This window comes from Canis lupus, chromosome 32 (genome assembly GCF_003254725.2).
Source record: "Canis lupus dingo isolate Sandy chromosome 32, ASM325472v2, whole genome shotgun sequence".
Classification (NCBI taxonomy): Eukaryota; Metazoa; Chordata; class Mammalia; order Carnivora; family Canidae; genus Canis; species Canis lupus.
The window spans coordinates 5993605-6016636 of record NC_064274.1 but is presented as its reverse complement, the minus strand read 5'-3'; the positions used below and the strand labels follow the sequence as shown (position 1 = coordinate 6016636).

At 40.9% G+C, this 23032-nt stretch overlaps 1 protein-coding gene across 8 annotated transcripts in view; it reads left to right on the top strand.

Annotated features, from left to right (window-relative positions):
* The window catches only part of RASGEF1B (RasGEF domain family member 1B), a 547852-nt gene that overhangs the window by 94734 nt on the left and 430086 nt on the right, over positions 1–23032 (top strand). For 7 of the 8 annotated variants that reach the window (XM_025426339.3, XM_025426340.3, XM_025426389.3 and 4 more), the window contains one exon: positions 17776–17823. The exons of the other annotated variant lie outside the window; for it this stretch is intronic. In XM_025426339.3, the coding sequence (XP_025282124.1) occupies positions 17776–17823 (48 nt within the window). The remainder of the gene's footprint in view (positions 1–17775; positions 17824–23032) is intronic. 8 annotated transcript variants of the gene reach the window in all.

Here is a 23032-nt window from a genome sequence, read left to right as displayed (position 1 = left end):
GTTTCTTTTGCCTTCGTGGATGTATCTTACAAGAATTTACTGTGGCTAAGTTCAAAAAGGGTGTTGCCTGTGTTCTCCTCTAGGATTTTGATGGAATCTTGTCTCACATTTAGATCTTTCATCCATTTTGAGTTTATCTTTGTGTCTGGTGCAAGAGAGTGGTCTAGTTTCATTCTTCTGCATGTGGATGTCCAATTTTCCCAGCACTATTTATTGAAGAGACTGTCTTTCTTCCAGTGGATGGTCTTTCCTCCTTTATTGAATATTAGTTGACCATAAAGTTCAGGGTCCACTTCTGGGTTCTCTATTCTGTTCCATTGATCTATGTGTCTGTTTTTGTGCCAGTCCCACACTGTCTTGATGACCACAGCTTTGTAGTACAACCTGAAATCTGGCATTGTGATGCCCCCAGCTATGGTTTTCTTTTTTAAAATTCCCCTGGCTATTCGGGGTCTTTTCTGATTCCACACAAATCTTAAAATAATTTGTTCTAACTCTCTGAAGAAATTCCATGGTATTTTGATAGGGATTGCATTAAACGTGTAAATTGCCCTGGGTAACATTGACATTTTCACGATATTAATTCTGCCAATCCATGAGCATGGAATATTTTTCCATCTCTTTGTGTCTTCCTCAATTTCTTTCAGAAGTGTTCTATAGTTTTTAGGGTATAGGTCCTTTACCTCTTTGGTTAGGTTTATTCCGAGGTATCTTATGCTTTTGGGTGCAATTGTAAATGGGATTGACTCCTTAATTTCTCTTTCTTCAGTCTCATTGTTAGTGTATAGAAATGCCACTGGCTTCTGGGCATTGATTTTGTATCCTGCCATGCTGCCAAATTGCTGTATGAGTTCTAGCAATCTTGGGGTGGAGGCTTTTGGGTTTTCTATGTAGAGTATCATGTCATCGGCGAAGAGGGAGAGTTTGATTTCTTCTTTGCCAATTTGAATGCCTTTATTGTCTTTTTGTTGTCTGATTGCTGAGGTTAGGACTTCCAGTACTATGTTGAATAGCAGTGGTGAGAGTGGACATCCCTGTCTTGTTCCTGATCTTAGGGGAAAGGCTCCCAGTGCTTCCCCATTGAGAATTATATTTGCTGTGGGCTCTTCGTAGATGGCTTTTAAGATGTTGAGGAATGTTCCCTCTATCCCTACACTCTGAAGAGTTTTGATCAGGAATGGATGCTGTATTTTGTCAATGCTTTCTCTGCATCTAATGAGAGGATCATAGGGTTCTTGGTTTTTCTCTTGCTGATATGATGAATCACATTGATTGTTTTACGAGTGTTGAACCAGCCTTGTGTCCCGGGAATAAATCCTACTTGGTCATGGTGAATAATTTTCTTAATGTACTGTTGGATCCTATTGGCTAGTATCTTGTTGAGAATTTTTGCATCCATGTTCATCAGGGATATTGGTCTATAATTCTCCTTTTTGGTGGGGTCTTTGTCTGGTTTTGGAATTAAGGTGATGCTGGCCTCATAGAACGAATTTGGAAGTATTCCATCTCTTTCTATCTTTCCAAACAGCTTTAGTAGAATAGGTATGGTTTCTTCTCTAAACGTTTGATAGAATTCCCCTGGGAAGCCATCTGGCCCTGGGCTTTTGTGTCTTGGGAGATTTTTGATGACTGCTTCAATTTCCTCTCTGGTTATTGGCCTGTTCAGGTTTTCTATTTCTTCCTGTTCCAGTTTTGGTAGTTTCTGGCTTTCCAGAAATACGTCCATTTCTTCTAGATTGCCTAATTTATTGGCATATAGCAGTTCATAATATGTTTTTAAAATCGTTTGTATTTCCTTGGTGTTGGTAGTGATCTCTCCTTTCTCATTCATGATTGTATTAATTTGAGTCTTCTCTCTCTTCTTTTTCATAAGGTGGCTAATGGTTTATCTATCTTATTAATTCTTTCAAAGAACCAACTCCTGGTTTTGTTGATCTGTTCCACAGTTCTTCTCATTTCGATTTCGTTGAGTTCTTCTCGAATCTTTATTAACTCTCTTCTTCTGCTGGGTGTAGGATCTATTTGCTGTTTTTTCTCTAGCTCCTTTATGTGTAAGGTTAGCTTTTGTATTTGAGTTCTTTCCAGTTTTTGAATGGATGCTTGTATTGCGGTGTATTTCCCCCTCAGGACTGCTTTTGCTGCATCCCAAAGATTTTGAACAGTTGTATCTTCATTCTCATTAGTTTCCATGAATCTTTTTAATTCTTCCTTAATTTCCTGGTTGACCCTTTCATCTTTTAGCAGGATGGTCCTTAACCTCCACGTGTTTGAGGTCCTTCCAAACTTCTTGTTGTGATTTAGTTCTAATTTCAAGGCATTATGGTCTGAGAATATGCAGGGGATGATACCAATCTTTTGGTACGGGTTCAGACCCGATTTGTGACCCAGTATGTGGTCTATTCTGGAGAAAGTTCCATGTGCACTTGAGAAGAATGTGTATTCAGTTGAGTTTGGATGTAAAGATCTGTAGATATCTGTGAAATCCATCTGGTCCAGTGTATCATTTAAAGCTCTAGTTTCTTTGGAGATGTTGTGTTTAGAAGACCTATCGAGGGTAGAAAGAGCTAGATTGAAGTCACCAAGTATAAGTGTATTATTATCTAAGTATGTCTTAACTTTGGTTATTAATTGATTTAAATATTTGGGAGCTCCCACATTCGGGGCATATATATTGAGGATTGTTAAGTCCTCTTGTTGAATAGATCCTTTAAGTATGTTATAGTGTCCCTCTTCATCTCTCACTCCAGTCTTCGGGGTAAATTTTAGTTTATTTGATATAAGGATGGCTACCCCTGCTTTCTTTTGAGGACCATTTGAATGGTAAATGGTTCTCCAACCTTTTATTTTCAGGCTGTAGGTGTCCTTCTGTCTAAAATGAGTATCTTGTAGACAGCAAATAGATGGGTCCTGCTTTTTTATCCAGTCTGAAACCCTGCACCTTTTGATGGGGTCGTTAAGCCGGTTCATGTTCAGAGTTACTATTGAAAGATATGAGTTTAGTTTATCTATTCAGTCCTTGTTTTTGTGGATTGTCCCACTGGACTTCTTCTTAAAGGGTAATTTTAAGAGTCCCCCTTAAAATTTCTTGCATAGCTGGTTTGGAGGTCACATATTCTTTCAGTTCCTGCCTGTCTTGGAAGCTCTTTATCTCTCCTTCCATTCTGAATGAGAGCCTTGCTGGATAAAGTATTCTTGGTTGCATGGTCTTCTCACTTAGGACCCTGAATATATCCTGCCAGCCCTTCCTGGCCTGCCAGGTCTCTGTGGAGAGGTCAGCTGTTACCCTAATACTCCTTCTCATAAAATTCAGGGATTTCTTATCTCTTGCTGCTTTAAGGATCTTCTCTTTATCTTTGGAATTTGCAAGCTTAACTATTAAATGTCGAGGTGTTGAATGGTTTTTATTGATTTTACGGGGGGATCTCTCTATTTCCTGGATCTGAATGCCTGTTTCCCTTCCCAGATTAGGAAAGTTTTCAGCTATGATTTGTTCAAATACATATTCTGGCCCTCTGTCTCTTTCGGCGCCCTCGGGAACCCCAATTAAATGTAGGTTTTTCTTCCTCAGGCTGTTATTTATTTCCCTTAATCTATCCTCATGGTCTTTTAATTGTTTGTCTCTTTTTTCCTCAGTTTCCCTCTTTGCCATCAACTTGTTTTCTATGTCACTCACTTGTTCTTCCACCTCGTTAACCCTCGTCGTTAGGACTTCTAGTTTGGATAGCATCTTATTCAATTGATTTTTAATTTCTGTCTGATTAGATCTAAATTCTGCAGTCATGAAGTCTCTTGAGTCCTTTATGCTTTTTCTAGATCCACCAGTAGCTTTATAATATAACCAGTAGCTTTCTGACATTGAATTGTAATCCAAATTTTGTAACTCTGTGGGAGAGAGGACTGTTTCTGATTCTTTCTTTTGAGGTGAGGTTTTCCTTCTAGTCATTTTGTTCAGTGGAGAGTGGCCAAAAACAAGTTGTATTGGGAAAAGGGGAAAAAGAGAGGACAGAAAGAAGGAAAGAAAAGAGAAAAAGAAAAAAGGAAGAAAAAAGAAAAAAAGAGAAGAAAAAGAGAAAGAAAAAAAGGGGTGGGGGAAGCAAACAAATCAAAAAGCAAAAAAAAAAAAAAACAAAAAACAAAAAAAACAAAACAAAACAAGCAAACAAACAAAAACACGGGGGAGTATCTTCTGATTCTCTATACTTTAATTAAGTCCCTTGATTTCCCCTGGAACTTGTCCGTCTAGTTGGTCTTCTGGGGGAGGGGCCTGTTGTGCTGATTTTCAGGTGTTAGCACTTGGGGGAGCTGCTGTGCCCCTGCCTGGTCCAGGGCTCAGTGGGGGTTGTTTACCCCGTGAGGCCCCAGGAGGAACAGCCGCAGTGGCGGGGCCAGCTCTGCAGCCCTGGAGTCAGCTCCCGCAGTAGCTCCAGAGCTCTCGGTCTGCAGGGCCTGGAGGCTCCGGGGCGGGGCCAATGATCTGCTCAGCTGGGGCAGGAGCGTCCTTGCTGTCCTGGGCCCTCCCGGCCTCTGCCTGTCCCGGGGGAGGCCGGATCCTGGGCTGTGTCCCGGCGCCCTGTGCTCCGGAGCCTACGCTGGTGGATTCGCGCTCCCGCCCCGCAGGCCCCTCCGCGGAGCCGCCCCCGAGCCCCCCCGAGCTGCTCCCGCCCAGTAGCCCCCTCCGAGGAGCCCCCCCGAGGCCACCCCCGAGCTGCTCCCGCCCCGCAGCCCCCTCCGCGGAGCCGCCCCCGAGCCCCCCGAGCCCCCCGAGCTGCTCCCGCCTCGCAGCCCCCTCCGCGGAGCCGCCCCCGAGTCCCCCCGAGCTGCTCCCGCCCCGCAGCCCCCTCCGCGGAGCAGCCCCCGAGCCCCCCCGAGCTGCTCCGGGTCCCGCCGTGCGCGCTGCAGCCCTTAGGGAGCTCGGCGCATCTCCCGGGGCGCAGGTGTCTGTTAGTGTCCCCGGGAGCCCGAGCGCATCCCCGCCCTCCTGGGTCCTGCTCCACCTCCCCGCGAGCCCCTTTCCGCCCGGGAAGGTCGGTGCAGCTCCTGCGTCTCCGGGTCGGGGCTCTCCTGTCCTGGGGACACTCGCCCCGGCCTCAGCCCGGCTCCTCCCTTGGAGGCCTTTTGTGTCTTTATTTCTTTTTCCCCGTCTTCCTACCTGGATAGAAGCGCGACCTCTTCTCACTGTAGCATTCCAGCTGGTCTCTCTTTAAATCTCAGGCCGAATTTGTAGATTTTCAGGATGATTTGAAGGTTATCTAGGTAATTTGGTGGGGACAGGTGACTTGGGGACCCTACTCTTCTGCCATCTTGTGTGTCCACTCCTTCTTTTATGACTGGATAATATTACTATATATAGGTGTGTGTGTGTATCTATATCTATATCTCACATTATCTTTATTCATTTAGACTCTGTGTTTTTGCTCCTGGAATCAGCTGAGCATGTTTGTGATGATGCTGTGTGTAGAGGCGGGTCAGGCTGGCTGTGGTCAGGGATTCTGGGATTGAAGAGTGACTTTTGGGAACATAATTGCCTGAGTTCATTAAAAGTAAATATCTCCCAGGTGGGAAGGCTAGATCATGTGAAGATTTTCTCAAATTGCAGTGATTTATAGACTTAATACAATAACAATTAAAATCTCATTGGGATGGAGAGAAGAGTTTATATGAAGGAATGAAATTTACAAAGGAGATTCTGTAAAAGTATATTTGAGAGGCTATTTCTGTTAGATTTTAAAGCACAAAGAGCTATAATAGTTAAAATATTTTAGGACTCATCCACAGATGAGTGGTGGAAATGCTAGTGGTGGAAAAAGCCTTAACTGTACCTTTCCCTGTCCACTTCCCAGGGACACCAGGAAAAGAAACTGAATTATCCTGAAAGAAAGGCATTGGGAGATATTTCACAAAAACATGGCCCTTGCATATAAAAAAATTTTTTTTAACTGTATGATTCCAGAGATTTTATAAAAACAGTGGCAAAGGGCAGATACAAATATTGTTGAAATGACTAGTTAGCAATTTGGAGGAAAAATCAGTGAACCATCTAATAAGGTAAATACCAAACGTAAAGTTTACAATGCTTTACAATGCTTGCAGTTTAGGCAGGGCTTGATGGTGGTTTCATAGCACATTAAGGCCTACGGTGATTGTAGTGATTTTGTCCAGCACTGTGTCCCTAACAGCACCGGGCACACGGTAGTTTCAGTAACTACTTGTAGAGTGTGGAGATGCATATGGATGTTTGAGTGAATGTGTAGACACTCAATGTGAGAAGCTGTGAGAGTTCTCTGTGTGCTTGTTCATGCTTTGGCTCTCCGAACCTTGGAGATAGGGCTGAAAAGACCTCACTGGGCCACCAGGTACCACTTTGGACCCTTGAGGGCTGTGCTATTCTTCATGTTCAATGGGATGAAGGTGCAGATGAGGATGAGATCCTGGAACCATACAGAAAAAAATAAAGCTCTTCAGGGATGTTGGATGGGGAATGGATTGATGGGGACAGGAAGTGATTTCTAAATGCTCTTGAGTAATCTCAACCCTCTTCTTCTGTGGTGGCAAATAAAATGATTGCCTCTCCTGCACCATGTCCCCTTCTCTAGCTACAAAGTAGCTAATAGAGAGTTGCAAACTGAAAAAAGGAGTTCCTTCTTCTAGAGCTTTGTTCGTTTTATAACTGCTTGATCACTGGGATCAATAGACTGGTTGCATTATAGTAATAGCTTGTTTGCTTGTCTGACTTCCTTCCTGAAGGCTGGCCTTTGTCTGACTCACCTCTGTAAACTCTGCACTAAGCCTATGCCTGTTTTAGAGTAGAAACATGAAAACGTGTCAAGTGAATGAATAAGTGCCTACTATGTGCTTTCTGAGAGCTCTAAATGAAGACCTATAAAACATAACCTTTGCCTGGCGATTTATCATGTGAAAATATCTGGTCTTTATTAGTGTTTTCCTTGTGCCATTGCATTTTCAGAGAATGTTCAGTATTAGGTTTCTTTCTACATGTTAATTAGCTCTGGAGACATACGGATCCAGAATACATTATAGTCATTTGTCTCGGCCTTATTCGTGCACTGAGTTCATCATTGTTTTATTTTGAGCTCAGCTCCTTCTTCCCCTCTCTACTGTGGAGTTATTAATAGTAATCGGAGCTTCTCGGCGTCAGTCAGTGGCATGCCTGAAAGGGATGTTCAAAAGAGATAGGAAGGATTCATCTCCCAAGTAATTTGTATGCCAGGGAGTACCACTCCTTAGAAATCCTGTTCTTTGTAGCTGACATGGTTCACGAGAGGGCTGGTGTGGAGCAGTGAGCCATGGCAAACAGGGTAGACAAGAAGAAACTGGAGCGTAAGAGCTACAGGGCCTCCTCCCTTACCCTGGGGCTGAACAGGTGCTAAGGGGCCAGGTAGAGGAAACATCTGGCTGTGGGTAGAAAGAACAAGGCAGTTAGGCAGACCAGAGCACCCAGGTCACAGGGCAGTCCTAGAAGAGGTTCTAAATGTAGAAAGCAGACAGCAAAGCACATGGGAGATGATTAAATGTAGTGGTTCAGAAGGGCAGCTTTTGAAAGCAACCCAGTGTCTGTTAGTGGGTGAATGGATAAGCAAGATGTGGTGTATGCATACTGCAGAATATTACTCAGACTTAAAAAGGAAGGTAATCCTAATGTATGCCACAGCACAGATGAACCTTGAGGACATTATGGTAGACGAAATTAGGCAGTCACAAAAGGACAAATACTGTATGACTCCATTTAATGAGGTTCCTAGATTTGTCAAATTCGGAGACAGAGTATAATGGTTGCCAGGGGCTGGGTGAGGTGAGGAATAAATTGCTTGATTTACAAGATAAAAGAGTTTAGAATTGCAAGAGTTTAGAATTGCAATTACAGAGTTTTAGAATTGCAAGATGAAAAGTTCTGGAGATTGACTGAATAACAACGTGAATGCAGGTAACATTACTGCATTCACTTAAAAATGGGTGATAAGGTAAATTTTCTGTTATGTGTATTTTGCCACAATTGAAAATTAAAAAAATTCAAAGATGATATATAAAAGGAAAAAAAAGGCACCTTTGAAGACACACTGTCTGAGTTCAAGTTCTGGCACAGACACTGACCAAAGGGGTGTCTTTGGCCAATTCAGGTAACCCCTTTGATATTTGGTGTTCTTTCTAATATGGAAGTGACAATTATAGTACCTATACTATCAGCTTCTTGTGAGGATTAAATGAAATACTATATGTAAAGCCCATAGCACTTAGAAGAGCACAATAATGTTAGTTTTTACCACAATTATCAGGAGAATATGTAAAATTTCAAATATGCAAGCAGCTGGTTTGCTTTAGGATGTCTGTGAGCATTCTAAGGGCATAGAGTTCCAGATACCAGGTTCAGACTGAGGGACGGGACTTCAGTTTGTAGTGAGGCCTGTAAAGAGCAAGGTGTAGCCTCTTGCCAGGGTCAACAAGTATTTATGGAGTACATACAAGCAGCCAGGTGCTGCTTGAAGCATAGGAAGACAATAATGTGATCCTGCACACAGTATGGTTATGTTGTTAAGGTGAGAACCGAGTTATTTTAGTTGGGATACAGGATAGGTACTTAGTATTAGGTGTATTTCAGACACCCAGTCAGTTATTAGAATTATGGCACCACAAGATAAAAATTGGATTAACAACTAGAGTAAATCTATTTATTAAGATTTTTCCAATTGCCAGTGACAGAAATGTCAACTCAACCTAGCTTGAGTATAAGATTTAATTTATTGCTTTACAAATGAAAATATGGTAGTATACCTGACTTCAGGCATGGTTGGATGCAGATGTTCTAATGATGTTGGAAATCTGTCTCTTGGCAACCCTTGAGTCTGCTTTCCCCTGTGTTGGTATCATACTTAGGGAGTTCTTTATGACAGTGGTGATATAGCCACTAATGCCTCTTGGTTTATATTCTGTGAACTCAACACTCCTTCTTTCTCTTTCTTTTCCTTTTTTCCTTCTTTTCCTCTCTTTTCCTGAACTATTCCACCAAAAAGCCATTAAGTGGAATTTAGCAAGCTGGGATCTTTGCCGAGGGTAGGGGTGGGAAGCTCTGGTGACACGGAGCAGAGTGTTCGAGTACAACAGGGATGCGAAGGGTGTCTACGTGGGAGTGATGAAGCCCATGCAGGGTAAGGAGGGCATTCCAGCAGGAGGGTGATCTTTGCTGGGGATCAGAGTCCAAGTGGGGTAACCAGAGAATACAGGGAGAAGGGCTGCTAAGTGTATTTGTTAAAAGCCTGTGTGAGGTGAGGAGAGTATTCATCCAGTACAGATTGTTGGAGACCAGGCAGGATGAGGAATGCCCACAATGGAGGGCCTGGCATGGAGCCCAAGTGGAGTGAGGAGGGTGCTCGTGAAAGAATATAGCTCAGAAGGAGGCACTGGAGCCTGAGAAGGGTGAGGAGGCTCTCCCTGTGGGGTGGAGTGGCTTGCGAAGAGGTGTCCGAGCCCAGGTATGGTGTGGAGGGCTTTCACAGGGGAGCCAAGGTCTCAATGCGAGAGAAATGTGTTACAGATAGGAAAGAGAAAAATAAAAGCAACCTTCTCAGAATGGACTGGAGTTTGACATTTTCTCTCCTTCTCTATAGTAGGTAGGTATAGATAGATAGATGTAGAAATAAATATAAACATAAACGTGTATGTATATGCAGTAGTGGTATGTATGTGTATGTGTGTGTGTATATATGTGTGTATATTTATATTTATATTTATATTTATATTTATATTTATATTTATATTTATATTTATATTTATATCAGTATCCACCTACCTACCTATGTTTCCAGATACCATTCTTTACTAGAAGAAGCCAGGGATCCATGGAGAAATGGATGCTTGAGGGGCTGGGGCTGGGAAGTCACAAAATGAACCTGGAACATTTTGTGCATGAAAGCCAGGAAGGGCTAAAGAATGAGAGGAATATGTCAGAAGGACACATGAGCTGTATAAAGGGCTCCCCCTGGCCACAGATGGGACAATTTGAGATTCAAAATAAACAATGATACTAACAGATTAATGCCTATTGAATAAACTCAGGGAACCATGAGTTCAAAGTGACACAAGCTGATAATTGATGACCATAAAGAATGGATATATACATAGTGTCCCTGTAACATGCTTACTAATTACAGAGAGAAAGGAATGGGAGGTGATGCTTCCTAACAAAAGACTGAAGTGCTGGTGTTGGAGGTGTCTCACAGTCCCTCCAGATCCACTTTCTACATCTAACTGCCCTTCACTGGGAAGCTGATTTCTACAGACCCTCACTCCCTTGTGCTCTGGTTTCCATTTGAATTTGGTCAATGATCAGTGGCAGCAGGTGATGGAGGGTGAAGGGCTAAACAGTCTGTGCTAATGCCCAGCACAGCCCTCTCTGATGTCTGCAGCTCTCACTGATCGTGCAAAATCCTTCTCTTAGCTCCATTGGTCCAGTGGTGATAATCACTTGCTACTGTTGTTAGTTTGGAGTGAGTCCCCATCCCTTACTGGTTTCCCCTAATCCTGTCTACAGCTCCGTCCGTACAACATCCCTTCGTTAAGCCCTCTTCAGGGTGCTCCGTCTTGCCTCCCTGAGCCTGATTGAAATGGGGTTATGACACTATTAGCAGAAAGAAGGGCAAACAGTAACAGCAGATGTCCACAGCAACTGATGCTGACCTGCCACTGCTCCCAGATTAGAACATCCGGTTTGGGCAGGATTGGGCCCACAGCTGTCAAATGACCCACTGTGTGGAAAGTGAATAAAATCAGAGCAGCAGCTCAGTGTCCACAGAGGAATTTTGTCCCAGTCATTCATAGATACTCCTCTAAACAGGAAGGACTCCTTAAATTTATGTTGGAGAGTCAGATACTTTCCCTCACCTTCAGTCAAGGAAGTGGTGGCCCCACTTAATGGAAGAGTCGCAGTTCAGAATGTCCTAGGCCCTTTGATTTAAACTGTCTTTGTGATTTCTTCCAAGTATGGTTGAATAAAAACAACCCAAAGGTCAGGGAATTACCTCCTTTCCAGACTGTGCTGTCTTAACTGCACCATTATCACCAGACAAATCATAAGTGGCAGACATTCTTATTTCTGGAACCTTTCCATTTCAGCCACTTCTTGTGTTGTTCTGGAAAGCAAGCACAGACAAGGACATGAAGTAGACTTAACGTCACATCAGCTCAGAGGTGTCCCTTGCTCCAGCTTCTGAACATAGGGGGACACTTCTGAGTACAGCCTGCTTAAGAGATCAGGCAAATATTCCCATGAGTTATTGGGTTGCTAAGCACCCCATTTGCAGGATGATCCCATTAAGTTACCCTGCAGCTTCAATTAAGGGAACTCAGACCAGAGTCCATATTTAAGAGTGCTCCCTTGTCATTTTCATCCTGGGGTTTAAATTGAATTCTTAATGTTGGTAGAGCAAATGGAGACATTTCTTAATTCTGCTAGAGGTAACACAGGAATCGTATCCTGGAGCCCCCTTTCCAATCTGGGCAGGGAAAATGGGTCGTATTTGCTAGGAAAGGTCACTTAAATTCCCTTTTGGTTTCCATTAAAGTCCTGCATGCAATGTACTCAGTCACAACCACAAACTTAGATGTCAGAGTGCTCATTTTCCTAAGTAGGTCTGGAATATATAAAGTCACATTCACCCCTTGCTGTTTTCAACTTTGCAGTAATTTTATGGAACACACTGTTTTAATTAACATTGACTTATCCGAGTTAAGGTCACAATTCCAGATAGGCTGGTATGATTTGATTGTAGAAGAAAATCCTGGATTTCTTTTACAAAGCTTTTTTCTGCTCTTGCACCCTTTTTTGTGTATGGATATGTATGTGAGGGTGAAGGGTTAGCCTTATTAGGTAGGCTCTTTTCATTTAAGTGAACTTGAAGTTTACAATAAAATACCATGCAGGAGGTCCCCAAGTTAGGCACATCTAATTTGTGAATATGTCTTGTATTTTGTGGTGCCAGTTACATAATAACCCTTCCCCAACTTGCCTCACCACAAAGCTACCCTCCTTTCCTTCCCTTCTTGCCATTTGCTGGCTCAAAAGAACCATCTTGGCAAGGTCCTTGGCCACTGATGCCAGCTCAAGGATGATTTGGGTAAACTTCTGATCTACCACCTCTTTTCAATGACATCCTTTCTTCCTCTTGAAGTAATTATTCATGCAATACAATTTCTGTGTATCTTGTGATTTTCATTGCTCTGGGTGAACTCTGCTAATTCTTCCTTGGGCAATTTTCTCATATAAATGGTACAGTGTTTAAGATCATGACTCATACAGACAGGTTCAAGTCTTAGTTCTATCAGAAGTATGACTTTGTTTTCTATGCCTCAATCTTCTGATCTATAAAATTGGAATAATAATACAATTATGCTTATTTCTTAGCCATGTTATGAATATCATGTAAAACAACATAAGTTGGACATTAGGGTGGGGACACATTGTAAGTGCTCAAAAATGTGGCTTGTTGCTGTTTGTTATTATTTTTATTTTAGTTTCTTCTTTATTTTTCTTTCTTGCTGTATTCTTTCTAATTTTTACTCAGGTGTTTGAGAAAAACAAGTCTTTTCCTTCTTTTCATTATCTCCCCCCATTTCTATATTTTTCAAGTTGGGACACAGGCAATAAGCAATAGTCTCTAGCGGAGGCTGGCCTGGGCACACTGTGTCCTGCCACAGGGAGCTGCCTGACACCCTACTTTGTTCTGCACTCTTCACCACCCACTTATTAATCCTGAGTGACCCTATTCATAGCTTCTGAAGATCAGAGTAATACTGGTGGATGTAGTTAAATTAAGAAAAGTGAAACTATCTGCTTGGGTGGGGAGGGTGAGGGCCATCCAATATATTAGCAGTGAATACCATATCTTAAAATTTCTAACAAGGCCTCTTCAGAATTACAGCATTTCTACCTTAGTCCCCATCCTCTTCAAATTAAATATGCTTTTGTATTCATACAATTTTTCAAGATACTGTTAAAACAAAATGGTTTCTTAGCTGATTTTATTTTTCTTGTGTAATTTTTACTATTGTGATAGTATACTATTTTTTATTGAAATTGTATAGCATCTTAGTTATATTCAACATTAATTGGCCTTTGTGTTGTAGCCTATAAAATTATTTCTATGGGGAAAATAAGTTCAAAATCCTTAATACCAAAAAAAAAAAAAATCCTAAATACCTAACTAATGAAAGAAATTTTAGAATGCTACAAGTTTGTGAATGGAGGACTGAATGTATAGAATAATATTTATGCGGGTGATTTTTTTACTAGGCTGACCACAATTCTGTCTAGATAAGACATTTACCAGGGGAGATCCAAGAACTGATTTAATGTCAAATGAAAATGTTATTTCTCTGGAATTGGATGAGCTTTTGTCTTAGAGTTCTCCAGAGAAATAGAACCAATAAGATACACACACACACACACACACACACACACACACACACACACACACTTGGAGAGAGAGACAGGGAGAGACAGGGAGAGATAGAGAGAGAGATTGATTTATTAAAGGAATTGGCTCATTCAGTTTCAGAATCCAACAATCTGCTGTCTGCAAGCTGGAAAGTTGGTGATATGATTCAGTTGGAGTTTGAAGGTTTGAGAATTAGGAGACCACTGGTGTAAGTCGTGGAGTCCAAAGGTCTCAGGACCATGGCTCCAGTGTCTGAGGATAGGAAAAGATGGATATCTCAGCTCAAAGAAAGAGAGATAATTTGTCCTTCCTTCTCCTTTCTGTTTTTTTTTTTAATTTTTTATTTATTTATGATAGTCACACACACACACACACACACAGAGAGAGAGAGAGAGAGAGGCAGAGACATAGGCAGAGGGAGAAGCAGGCTCCATGCACTGGGAGCCCAACGTGGGACTCGATCCCGGGTCTCCAGGATCGCGCCCTGGACCAAAGGCAGGCGCTAAACCGCTGCGCCACCCAGGGATCCCTCTCCTTTCTGTTTTATTTGGACATGCAAGGAATTGGAAAATGCACCCCCTCCCCTCCATTTGGTGAGGGTGGATCTCTTTATTCAGTCAACTGAATGAAATGCTACTCTCTTCTAGAAATATTTTACCAACTATCTGGGTAGCTCTTAGCCCTGTCAAATTGACACATAAAATTAACCATCACAACTTTTAATTCCCTTTATAAATGGAAGTCTTTGTCTTTTAACTCAGTTTTACTCTCATGAGTGAGTTGAGTACAAAGGCTATATCCATGGAGATGTATTGCATTGAATATGATATTAAAACCCAATTTATAAACTTCTAAAAATATAAACAAACAGAATTTGTTTGCTCATATTTTTAAATTGGAGAGGTTGGGGAACCTCTTTTGGATTAGTTTGAGTAATTTACCGACAACATTCAGCCTGTTTCCATTATCCTTGCCCACCCACTGGTTCAATCAAATTAAGAATTTTAACACCAGGCATTTAAAAGGGAAAGGAAAAAGAGATTCATGTATTTGGATTCTTCAAAGATAAAATGAAAGAGAATTCATGCCAGTTTCTGTATTTTCTTACTTCTCATACCAAGTTACTGCTGTCCTTGGCAGGCAAGTCGTCCTCAAATTATAGCTTGTGTACCATATATTGAATTCCTTGGGGTGCTCATTAACATGCACAATCCTGGGGGCCACCCAGACTTTATGAGTTGAAATTTCTGGAGTTGGGGTTTGGCAAATTGCATAGTTAAAAGCCCCCAAAATGGTCTTTATGAACTCTGAAGTTTGAGAACCACTGATGCAGACATTCTGCCTTAGGATGTATGTGGTTGACAATGAATATGATGTCAATGGTCCCTTTTGATTCAGGATTTGGTTTTGCTCCGTATTTTAGATTCTTGACTTCTTCGAGGTGGATTTGTCAGAGTCTATGTAATATTAGTTTGTTGGGGTTGCCATGATAAAATACCATAGATAGGGTGGCTCAAAGAATAGGAATTCATTTTCTCACAGTTCTGGAGGCTAGGAGTTCAAGATCAAGGTGTTAGCAGGGCTAGTTTCTGGTGAGATCACTGTCCTTGTCTTGCGGATAGTCATCTTTCTTATCTTTACATGGTTTCTCTGTTCGGAGCTTTATCTGTGTTTTAATCGCTTCTTCTTATAAGTAAGTCAGTCATATAGGATTAGGTCCCATTCACTGAACCTCATTTTATCTGATTTACCTCTTTAAAGTCCCATCTCCAAATAGTCACTTCTAAGGCACTGAGAGTTAGGATATCAACATATGAATTTGGGGGGAAGCAATTCAGCCCACAGTAGTCTAGATGAATCTCAAAACACTATGTAAATAAGTGCAAGATGAACACTGCAGATTTACGATCACGTTCCCTCCCCATTCTGGCTTCTGTCCATCGGATGGAAACTTATTCCTGATTGGTCTCTTTGTTTCTCTCTTTTAAGGCAGCAGGAAGGACAATGACAACTTGCTGTGCTCCTCCTTAGCTCCATTTCTTTGAGTGTAGGAGAGTCTAATTATTATTGACTCAACTGCTTTAATGACTAAGAATGGTGGTTTTCAAAGGAAATCTGAGAAGCCAAAAATCTCTTTATAAGTAGTACTAAGATGATCTTTCCTTTTTTTTTTTTTTAAACTGGATAATATCTGCACTGATTGTGCAAGAGCAGTGGTGGCTAAAACTGTTGGTGCTTCAGCATGGATTAAGGCAGTGGCACCAAGCTGTACTCATAGTCATTATATAATTTCACCACTGTGCATTTGCAATGAAGGACATAAAATGCCAGTCTCACTTAAAAATACCCTTGTTGAAGTGCTAAAAATGATTAGGTTTGCTAGATCTCAACCTTTGAGTGTACCTTTTTTTTTTAGTGATATAGGTGACAAAATGGGAGGGATGTATAAAAGCACTTCTGCCGCATATAAACTTTCAATGATGATTTTGAGGAGAAGCACTTACAGGATTGAACTGTGAACCAAACTAGCCTCTTTTTTTTTTTTTTTTTTCCCCGTGAAATACCATTTTAACTTCAAAGAACGAGTGATAGATGAACCATGGTTATTCAGACTCATGTAGCTGGCAGACATGTTCACAAAAATGAATGAAGTGAACCTGTCACTTTGTGAAAAATGACTGACAGTGTTTGTTGCTCGTGATAGAATTTAAGCTTTCAAGTGAAAATTGGAATTTTGGAAAGCTTGTATCTGTTACTGTGAGCTTGATAGCTTACCAACATTTGAGGATTTTTCTAGTGAGGTTGGTGATTAACAAATGTTATTTTTTTCCATATTATGTCATGAAAGGTGTCAATATTTGGGAAATATGCATAACTCATGGAACCATTATTTTCCGGATGACCAGTGCATGATGCTGCAAAATCACTTGTGAGTGAAAGATCTATTCAAAGGGCAAGATAGACCAACAAATTTTTATGTAGTAGCTCGTTATTTGATTTCAGATTCTCATTGCAACCTTTAAGGAACTATAATTGTCACGTTTTGGCATATTATCAGAGAAGAATATTCACAATTATCTGAAACGATTATTACAAATGCTCTTTCCTTTTTAGCCACATATCTGAGTGAGGCTGAGTTTTTTTTATTTACTTCAATAAAAAATATACCAGAGTAGATTAAATGCAGAAGCAAATATGAGTATCTAGCTATCTTCTATTTAAACTAAACATTAGAGATTTGCAAAAATATAAAAACATGCCGTTTTCTGACTAATTTTTTTGTGTTTAGGGATAAACATAAAATACATAAATGTATTTTATTTATTAAACATGTAATGTGTTTATCATTACTATTTTAAAATGAATTGATAAATACATATTAAAAATTTCTCAGTTCCAATTTCCAATATAGTGAATACCCATGCTGTACCCAATAAATAAAGGCTCTTTGGGAGCCCCAGTAATTTTTAAGAGTGTAAAGGGATCCTGAGATGCAATAGTTTGAGGACTACTCAATTAGACATGTTTCTAACTATGTTGTGGTAATTGGTTTAGAGTTAACTTTGATTCATAGTACACTTAGAGCCAAATATATTCACTATCTGAATGCTAAACATTGACTTTCACTTTTTTCTCATTGGGAGAAAAATCATATTGGTATTCTATGCCAAACTATTCTTATGCATAGAGAAATGCCCATTTTACCTTTCTAATTCCAAATAAGGCTAGATAATCATGAACAAACTGGAAACAAAAAGCCTTCTATAAAAACTAATGTTTTTGAGAGCTTTGTTTCAATTGAATGAAGATTTATTTAAATTAGCAGAGGTTAAATTCTGCCCTTTAGAGATGGACTTACAAATCTTGCCATAAATGTACTTTTCCCCTCATTCTGCTCCTATTTTGTCTTTTCTGTAAAGCAGAGCATTTGTTCCCCTCTTCTAGTCTTTCTTTCAGACCACTTCTTTTATTCATTTCTCCCCTTTTGTCTTATTACAGCTGGAGGTATTTTCTCCTTTGCTGCAGTTTGTGGTTTCTGCGGTGTCGTCTCAGAAACATGCTGAATCAGTAACTAGGAGCAAGGCATTGACAAAGTGTAGGTGCATCTTTCCATTCTCAGCTCTAGGACTTCAACAGTCTTCTGTTCAGTATGTAAAATTCAACATTGGTGTCTATGCTGCTTCCATTCTTAGATTTCTAGAGGCTGTGAAGGAACGAGATGGGAAAGGGTTTTAACTCAAAACTTATACCTTCTAGAAGAAATGACTTCAAAATAAGTCCTCCTGTTATCCTGTGTCTTTCATAGATTTCTTTCTCATTTTTCCTCTAGTCCAAAAGTCACTCCCGAGTTGGCCTGAAATCAAGCACGAAGCAAAAGGTATGTTTTCTTCCTCTCTGCACTGTTCCTTTAAAATATCATTCTTTTGGCGGATGCTTTTATGTTTTTTTCAATATCATTGTTTTGGCGGATGCTTTGATTTTTTTGCAAAGAAAATGACTTGCTTTTGGAAGGTAGGGATGCTCCCAGAAACAAGGTATTTTGGGACTTCCACTTATTTTGCTTCTACAATAGCAAAACTGAAATGGGAGTAGAAATCCCTGAAATGAAGTAGAATGAGAGATATTCTGGAAACCCAATGACAGAAGCTGAGAATTTCCCATGGCTTATAAGCAATTTTGAAAGCAAGGTCAGAAGATAATGCACAGATTCAGTTCTTTTATTTTTTAAGCCCTTCACAGTGAAGGAATTTGTTTCTATCTCAGTTCCTATGTTCACTAAATTTTATTTTCTCAGGATCTGCTATGGAGAATGACCTTCACCTACGACCTGTGGTGAATTGGCTAAAACATGAGCTCTGAGTTAGAAAGAATTGGTTTCAATTCTTGGTTCTGTTACTTTATGTGACCTTGGACATATTTGTACAAAGAAGATGATTGTACCTAGTATGGTAGTATATTTTAAGGATAAAATGAGATGATGCGGGGATCTCTGGGTGGCTCAGCGGTTTAGCCCCTGCCTTTGGCCCAGGGCGTGAACCTGGAGTCCCGGGATCGAGTCCCACGTCTGGTTCCCGGCATGGAGCCTGCTTCTCCCTCCTCCTGTGTCTCTGCCTCTCTCTCTCTCTCTCTCTCTCTCTTTGTCTATCATAAATGAATAAAGGAATAAATCTTTAAAAAAAAATAAAATGAGATGAGGTAACACTTGTGACAACACTTATATCCTAATGCCTAGCACAAAATAGGCACTTCATTTTTCAAATCCTATATTATTTCATTGGTCCTTTAGATATAAAAAACAACAGAAAATTTTGAAATTCCAAAATCTTAATCCCCAGACACAGACACAGACAAGCAACAATTTACATATATTTAAATTATGTTAATTCCTGGTGATACATAGGGCAATGATATAAATAGGTTTATTAGAATTTGGAGAAGCTCATGTTAAAAAATTATTATTCTAATGTCGATGTTTGAACCTGTTGGAGTACTTGCCTAACCTTTTAGGATAATGGGTGTATTAACTCAGAATACCTTTCTTGATGTCAATTGTTAGAGGAAAAAACACTTCAAGAATGCAAAGCATCTAAGAGGTGCTTAAGGAGATTAAAAGAGGTAACATCTGTGAAAGCTCAAAGCCCAGCTCCTAAGTACATAGGAGCTATTTTCATTAGAGGAACGTCATGTTGCTTAGGAAGAAGCTGAGCAGACTAGGGTCCCAGCCTAGCTTCAATACTTACCAGCCACTAACAGCTAACACCAGTAGAGCAAATGTTGCTCCAGGTACAGTTAATACTCTCTAGAATCCTAGGTGTTCCTGTATCCCCAGGGTCTGTTGGCACAATGAAATTACATCAATAATTTGAACAGAGACAATTTAATAGAAGAACTGTTAACTGGTTAAAAAGCCTGCTAGGTAATGGAAAGAGACAGAAGCATATGGGTGGGGGTGGCAATTACCAGGAAGCAAGTCTCACCCCCAGGGCTGAGGGATCAAGGGGATGGGATTATGAAAACTTCTTAGATACTTAGGGGAAGGGCCCTACAGACTTGAAATTCAGACCTCTGAGGAGAGAGTGAGGACCAGCACGCTGTGAGGTGGAGGAGCAAAGTTCCTTCTTGTTCCTCCAGCTCTGTAGCCCTTCTCGTGTTTGCCATTAGCACAGTTAACAAGAAGCCAGCTGACTATGCCGGAATGTGTCTCTCAGAGTCCCAGGCCTAGATCACAAAGCAGGTTCCAGAAAGACAGGTATGGAGATGAGAGATAATATTTAGCAACTGGTGCAATTATTAGCTCCCTTTTGTAGATCAGGAAACTGAGGCACAGGTGCATTAAGCTCTGTTTGCCCAGTGCTCTGGCCTAAATATTTGTGTCCCCTCAAATTCAAATCCTCTTATAGGTGATGGGATTAGGAGGTGGGACCTTTGGGAGGTGCTTGGGTCATGAGGGCTCTGCCTTTATGAATAGGAGTAATGCTCTTATGAAGGAGACCCGACAGGAGCACCTGAGTGTCTCAGTGGTAGAGTGTCTGCCTTCAGCTCAGGTCATGATCCCGGGATCCTGGCATCGAGTCCTGCATCAGTCCCTGTGCGGAGTCTGCTTCTCCCTCTACCTGTGTCTCTGCCTCATTCGGCGTCTCTTATGAATAAATAAATAAAATCTTAAAAAAAAAAGAGAGACCCCACAGAGCTTCCTTAGCCCCTTCCACCACAGAAGGACAGTGAGTTGTATGTGGCACTCACCTGACTATGTTGGCACCCTGATGTCAGGCTTCTAGCCTCCAGAACCAGGAGAGCCACCCAAATATACAAAGACACCCACCTAGGTGAGGCAGAGTCAGAAATTAAACCTAGTCAATCTGGCTCCAAAGTTTATGCTTTTAAATTCTTGAACAAGTGACCATGGGCAAAAGTACTTCAAGTCTTACTTTTAAAATCTGCAAAATGAGGGGCACCTGAGTAGCTCAGTTGGTTGGACAGCTGCCTTTGGCTCGGGTCATGATCCTGGGGTCCTGGGATCGAGCCCCATGTCTGGCTCCCTGCTCAGCGGAGAGTCTGCTTCTCCCTCTCCCTCCGCCTCTCCCCATTCTTGTGCGCTCTCTCTCAAATAAATAAATAAAATCTTTAAAAGGAAAAAAAAATCTGCAAAATGAGAATGATAATTCCCAACTTCTGGGGCTGTTCTAAAGATTAAATAACATAAATTATGTGCTTATTATATTGCCTGGTACATAGTAGGTTTTTAATAAATACTAGGTCTTGCTAAATATGGCATTTCTCTTGTTTTGAATATAGGAACCTCATTTGCCTCAGTGACTCTGTGTGCAGTTTTGAAAGTATTGCTCTTGCCTTGTGGTGATCCCATCTCCAGTGGGTTGTTTATTTAATTGATTATCTCTCCAGCTTAGCATATTTAAGTGTTTATATCAGAAAGTAAAAAGTAGAGAGGATTTAATGCTGGAGCTTGATCAATGGAGGCTTTATTGATGATGTCCTTAAAATCAGAATTTATTAGGGGTGCATCAGAATACTGAATTTGCCTTTCACTTCAGGTTCTAAGAGGTGGGGGAAATCATTGAATTTATTTATTCATTTTTTAACACAACAATTATTCATTGGGTACTTAATTGCACTAGACATTACTCAGGAGTGGCATCGAGGAGTGATATAAACAGGCAAACAGACCCTGCCCTATAGCTTTTCTTCCAATTTGGGGGGACATGTGATGCATCAGTCGAGATGCTCATTCTCACTCTTCATTCTCTCTCTCTCTCTCTCTCTCTCTCTCTCTCTCTCTCTTTTTTAAGATTTTATTTATTTATTCATGAGGGACACAGAGAGAGGCAGAGACACAGGCAGAGGGAGAAGCAGGCTCCATGCAGAGAGCCTGATGTGGGACTTGATCCCAGGACCCCGGGATCATGCCCTGGGCCACCTAGGTGCCCCAGGAAGGGCTTTATATATGAGCTTTGGTAGAACTTCAAGGGAAAGCTGACCTGGAGTCTAGCATGGTAGCCTTTCATTTGGCTAATAAATACTCTATTACCCCAATGTAGAACTTGAGCGAGCAAGGCTGAAATAAATAGAAGGCTCTTTTGTCTTCTTTTGACAAAACTTACCTTCTACTTCTTGAGAATCTTTTCAAAATTAATAATAATATTACTAGTAAAAATAGCATACAATCAATGTTCTGGTTGCTTTGCAAACATTCAGTGGTTGCACTGTTTTCATTCGATTTTAATCAGCCAGAAAATTAAACTGCCAAAGACCACAGGTAACAGAGTGTTTTAAATATTCTGTCTCCTGCCCAAACATTTCTCTGGTGTTCAGAGATTTTGAGTTTACTACATCATCGTATATCCTTTCTTCTCTTGAAACCATCTTTTCAGATCTGATAAATAAATTCACAGTGATACTCGAATTATATGGCTTAAAGTCTAATCTGTCCTATGAGTATTTGCATGTTAATAGGTGATGGAGCTAAAGAAATGGGGTCGAAGGGGTGGGATTTCTGGCATTAGCCAGCAGGGAACAATTTTGGGTTGGTTGCAAGATCTTATCCTTGCTCCAAAAATTACATCGTTTACCGGTAAGATCGATTCTGGAGGAATGTTAACTGATAAGATGATCTAGAGTCATGAATGTATCTAGTGGGTAGGGAATCAGTGCTCTAACTTGGAGCACCAAGGTTGGCATTTGGCGACCCAGCCCATGATCATGTCCTTCCTCCCACTCCATTCCCTGAAAACCTCCTTATTTATGAATATAATGTCACTTTTTTCCCATGCTGTCCTCTAAATAAAAGTTGTGTTTTGTCAATATTTGTACCTTTCTTCTACTCCCTTCTCTGTGGCTCCTAGTATCTGAGTGCTTCCTAACTATTGATAAGTGCATTGAAAAAACACCCCATACCCCATTTATACCTGAGCAAACCATGTTATGGACAATAATGGAGCTCAGTGTTAAGTCTCGGGTCCCTGGAGAAGTAGCTTTTAGTTTTTCCTGCCAAAGACTAAAAAAGGCTCTTGAACATTTCCGGCGGTATTATCTTCATTTTCTAATTCTATCTTTATGCTCCATCAGCAGTGTTCTTTTGCCCTTCTGCACCCTCCGTTCAATTCTCGCCCCCCATGAAAGCCTCCCCCACTATCAGCATCCTGCACCAGAGTGGTACATTTGTTACAATCTATGAACCTATGCTGACGCTTCATTATCCTCCGAAGTCCATAGTTTACATTAGTGTTCACTCTTGGTGTCCTACATTCTGTGGGTTTCAAAAAGTGTGTGTGACACATATCTGCCATTGTAGTGTTATACAGAACAGTTTCGCTGTCCTAAAAGTCCTCTGTGCTTTCCCTGTACTAGTCTCCACTCCCACTTTGGCAGCCACTGATCTTTGTGGGCTTCACTGTTTTGCCCTTTCCAGAACGTCCCAGTGTTGAGATCATACAATATGTAGCCTTTTCAGACTGGCTTATTTCACTTTATAATATGCATTTAATATTCTTCCATGGCTTGACAGCTTATTTCATTTTAGCGCTGATCAGCAGTAGTCCATTGTCCGGATTGTACCACAGTTTGTCTAT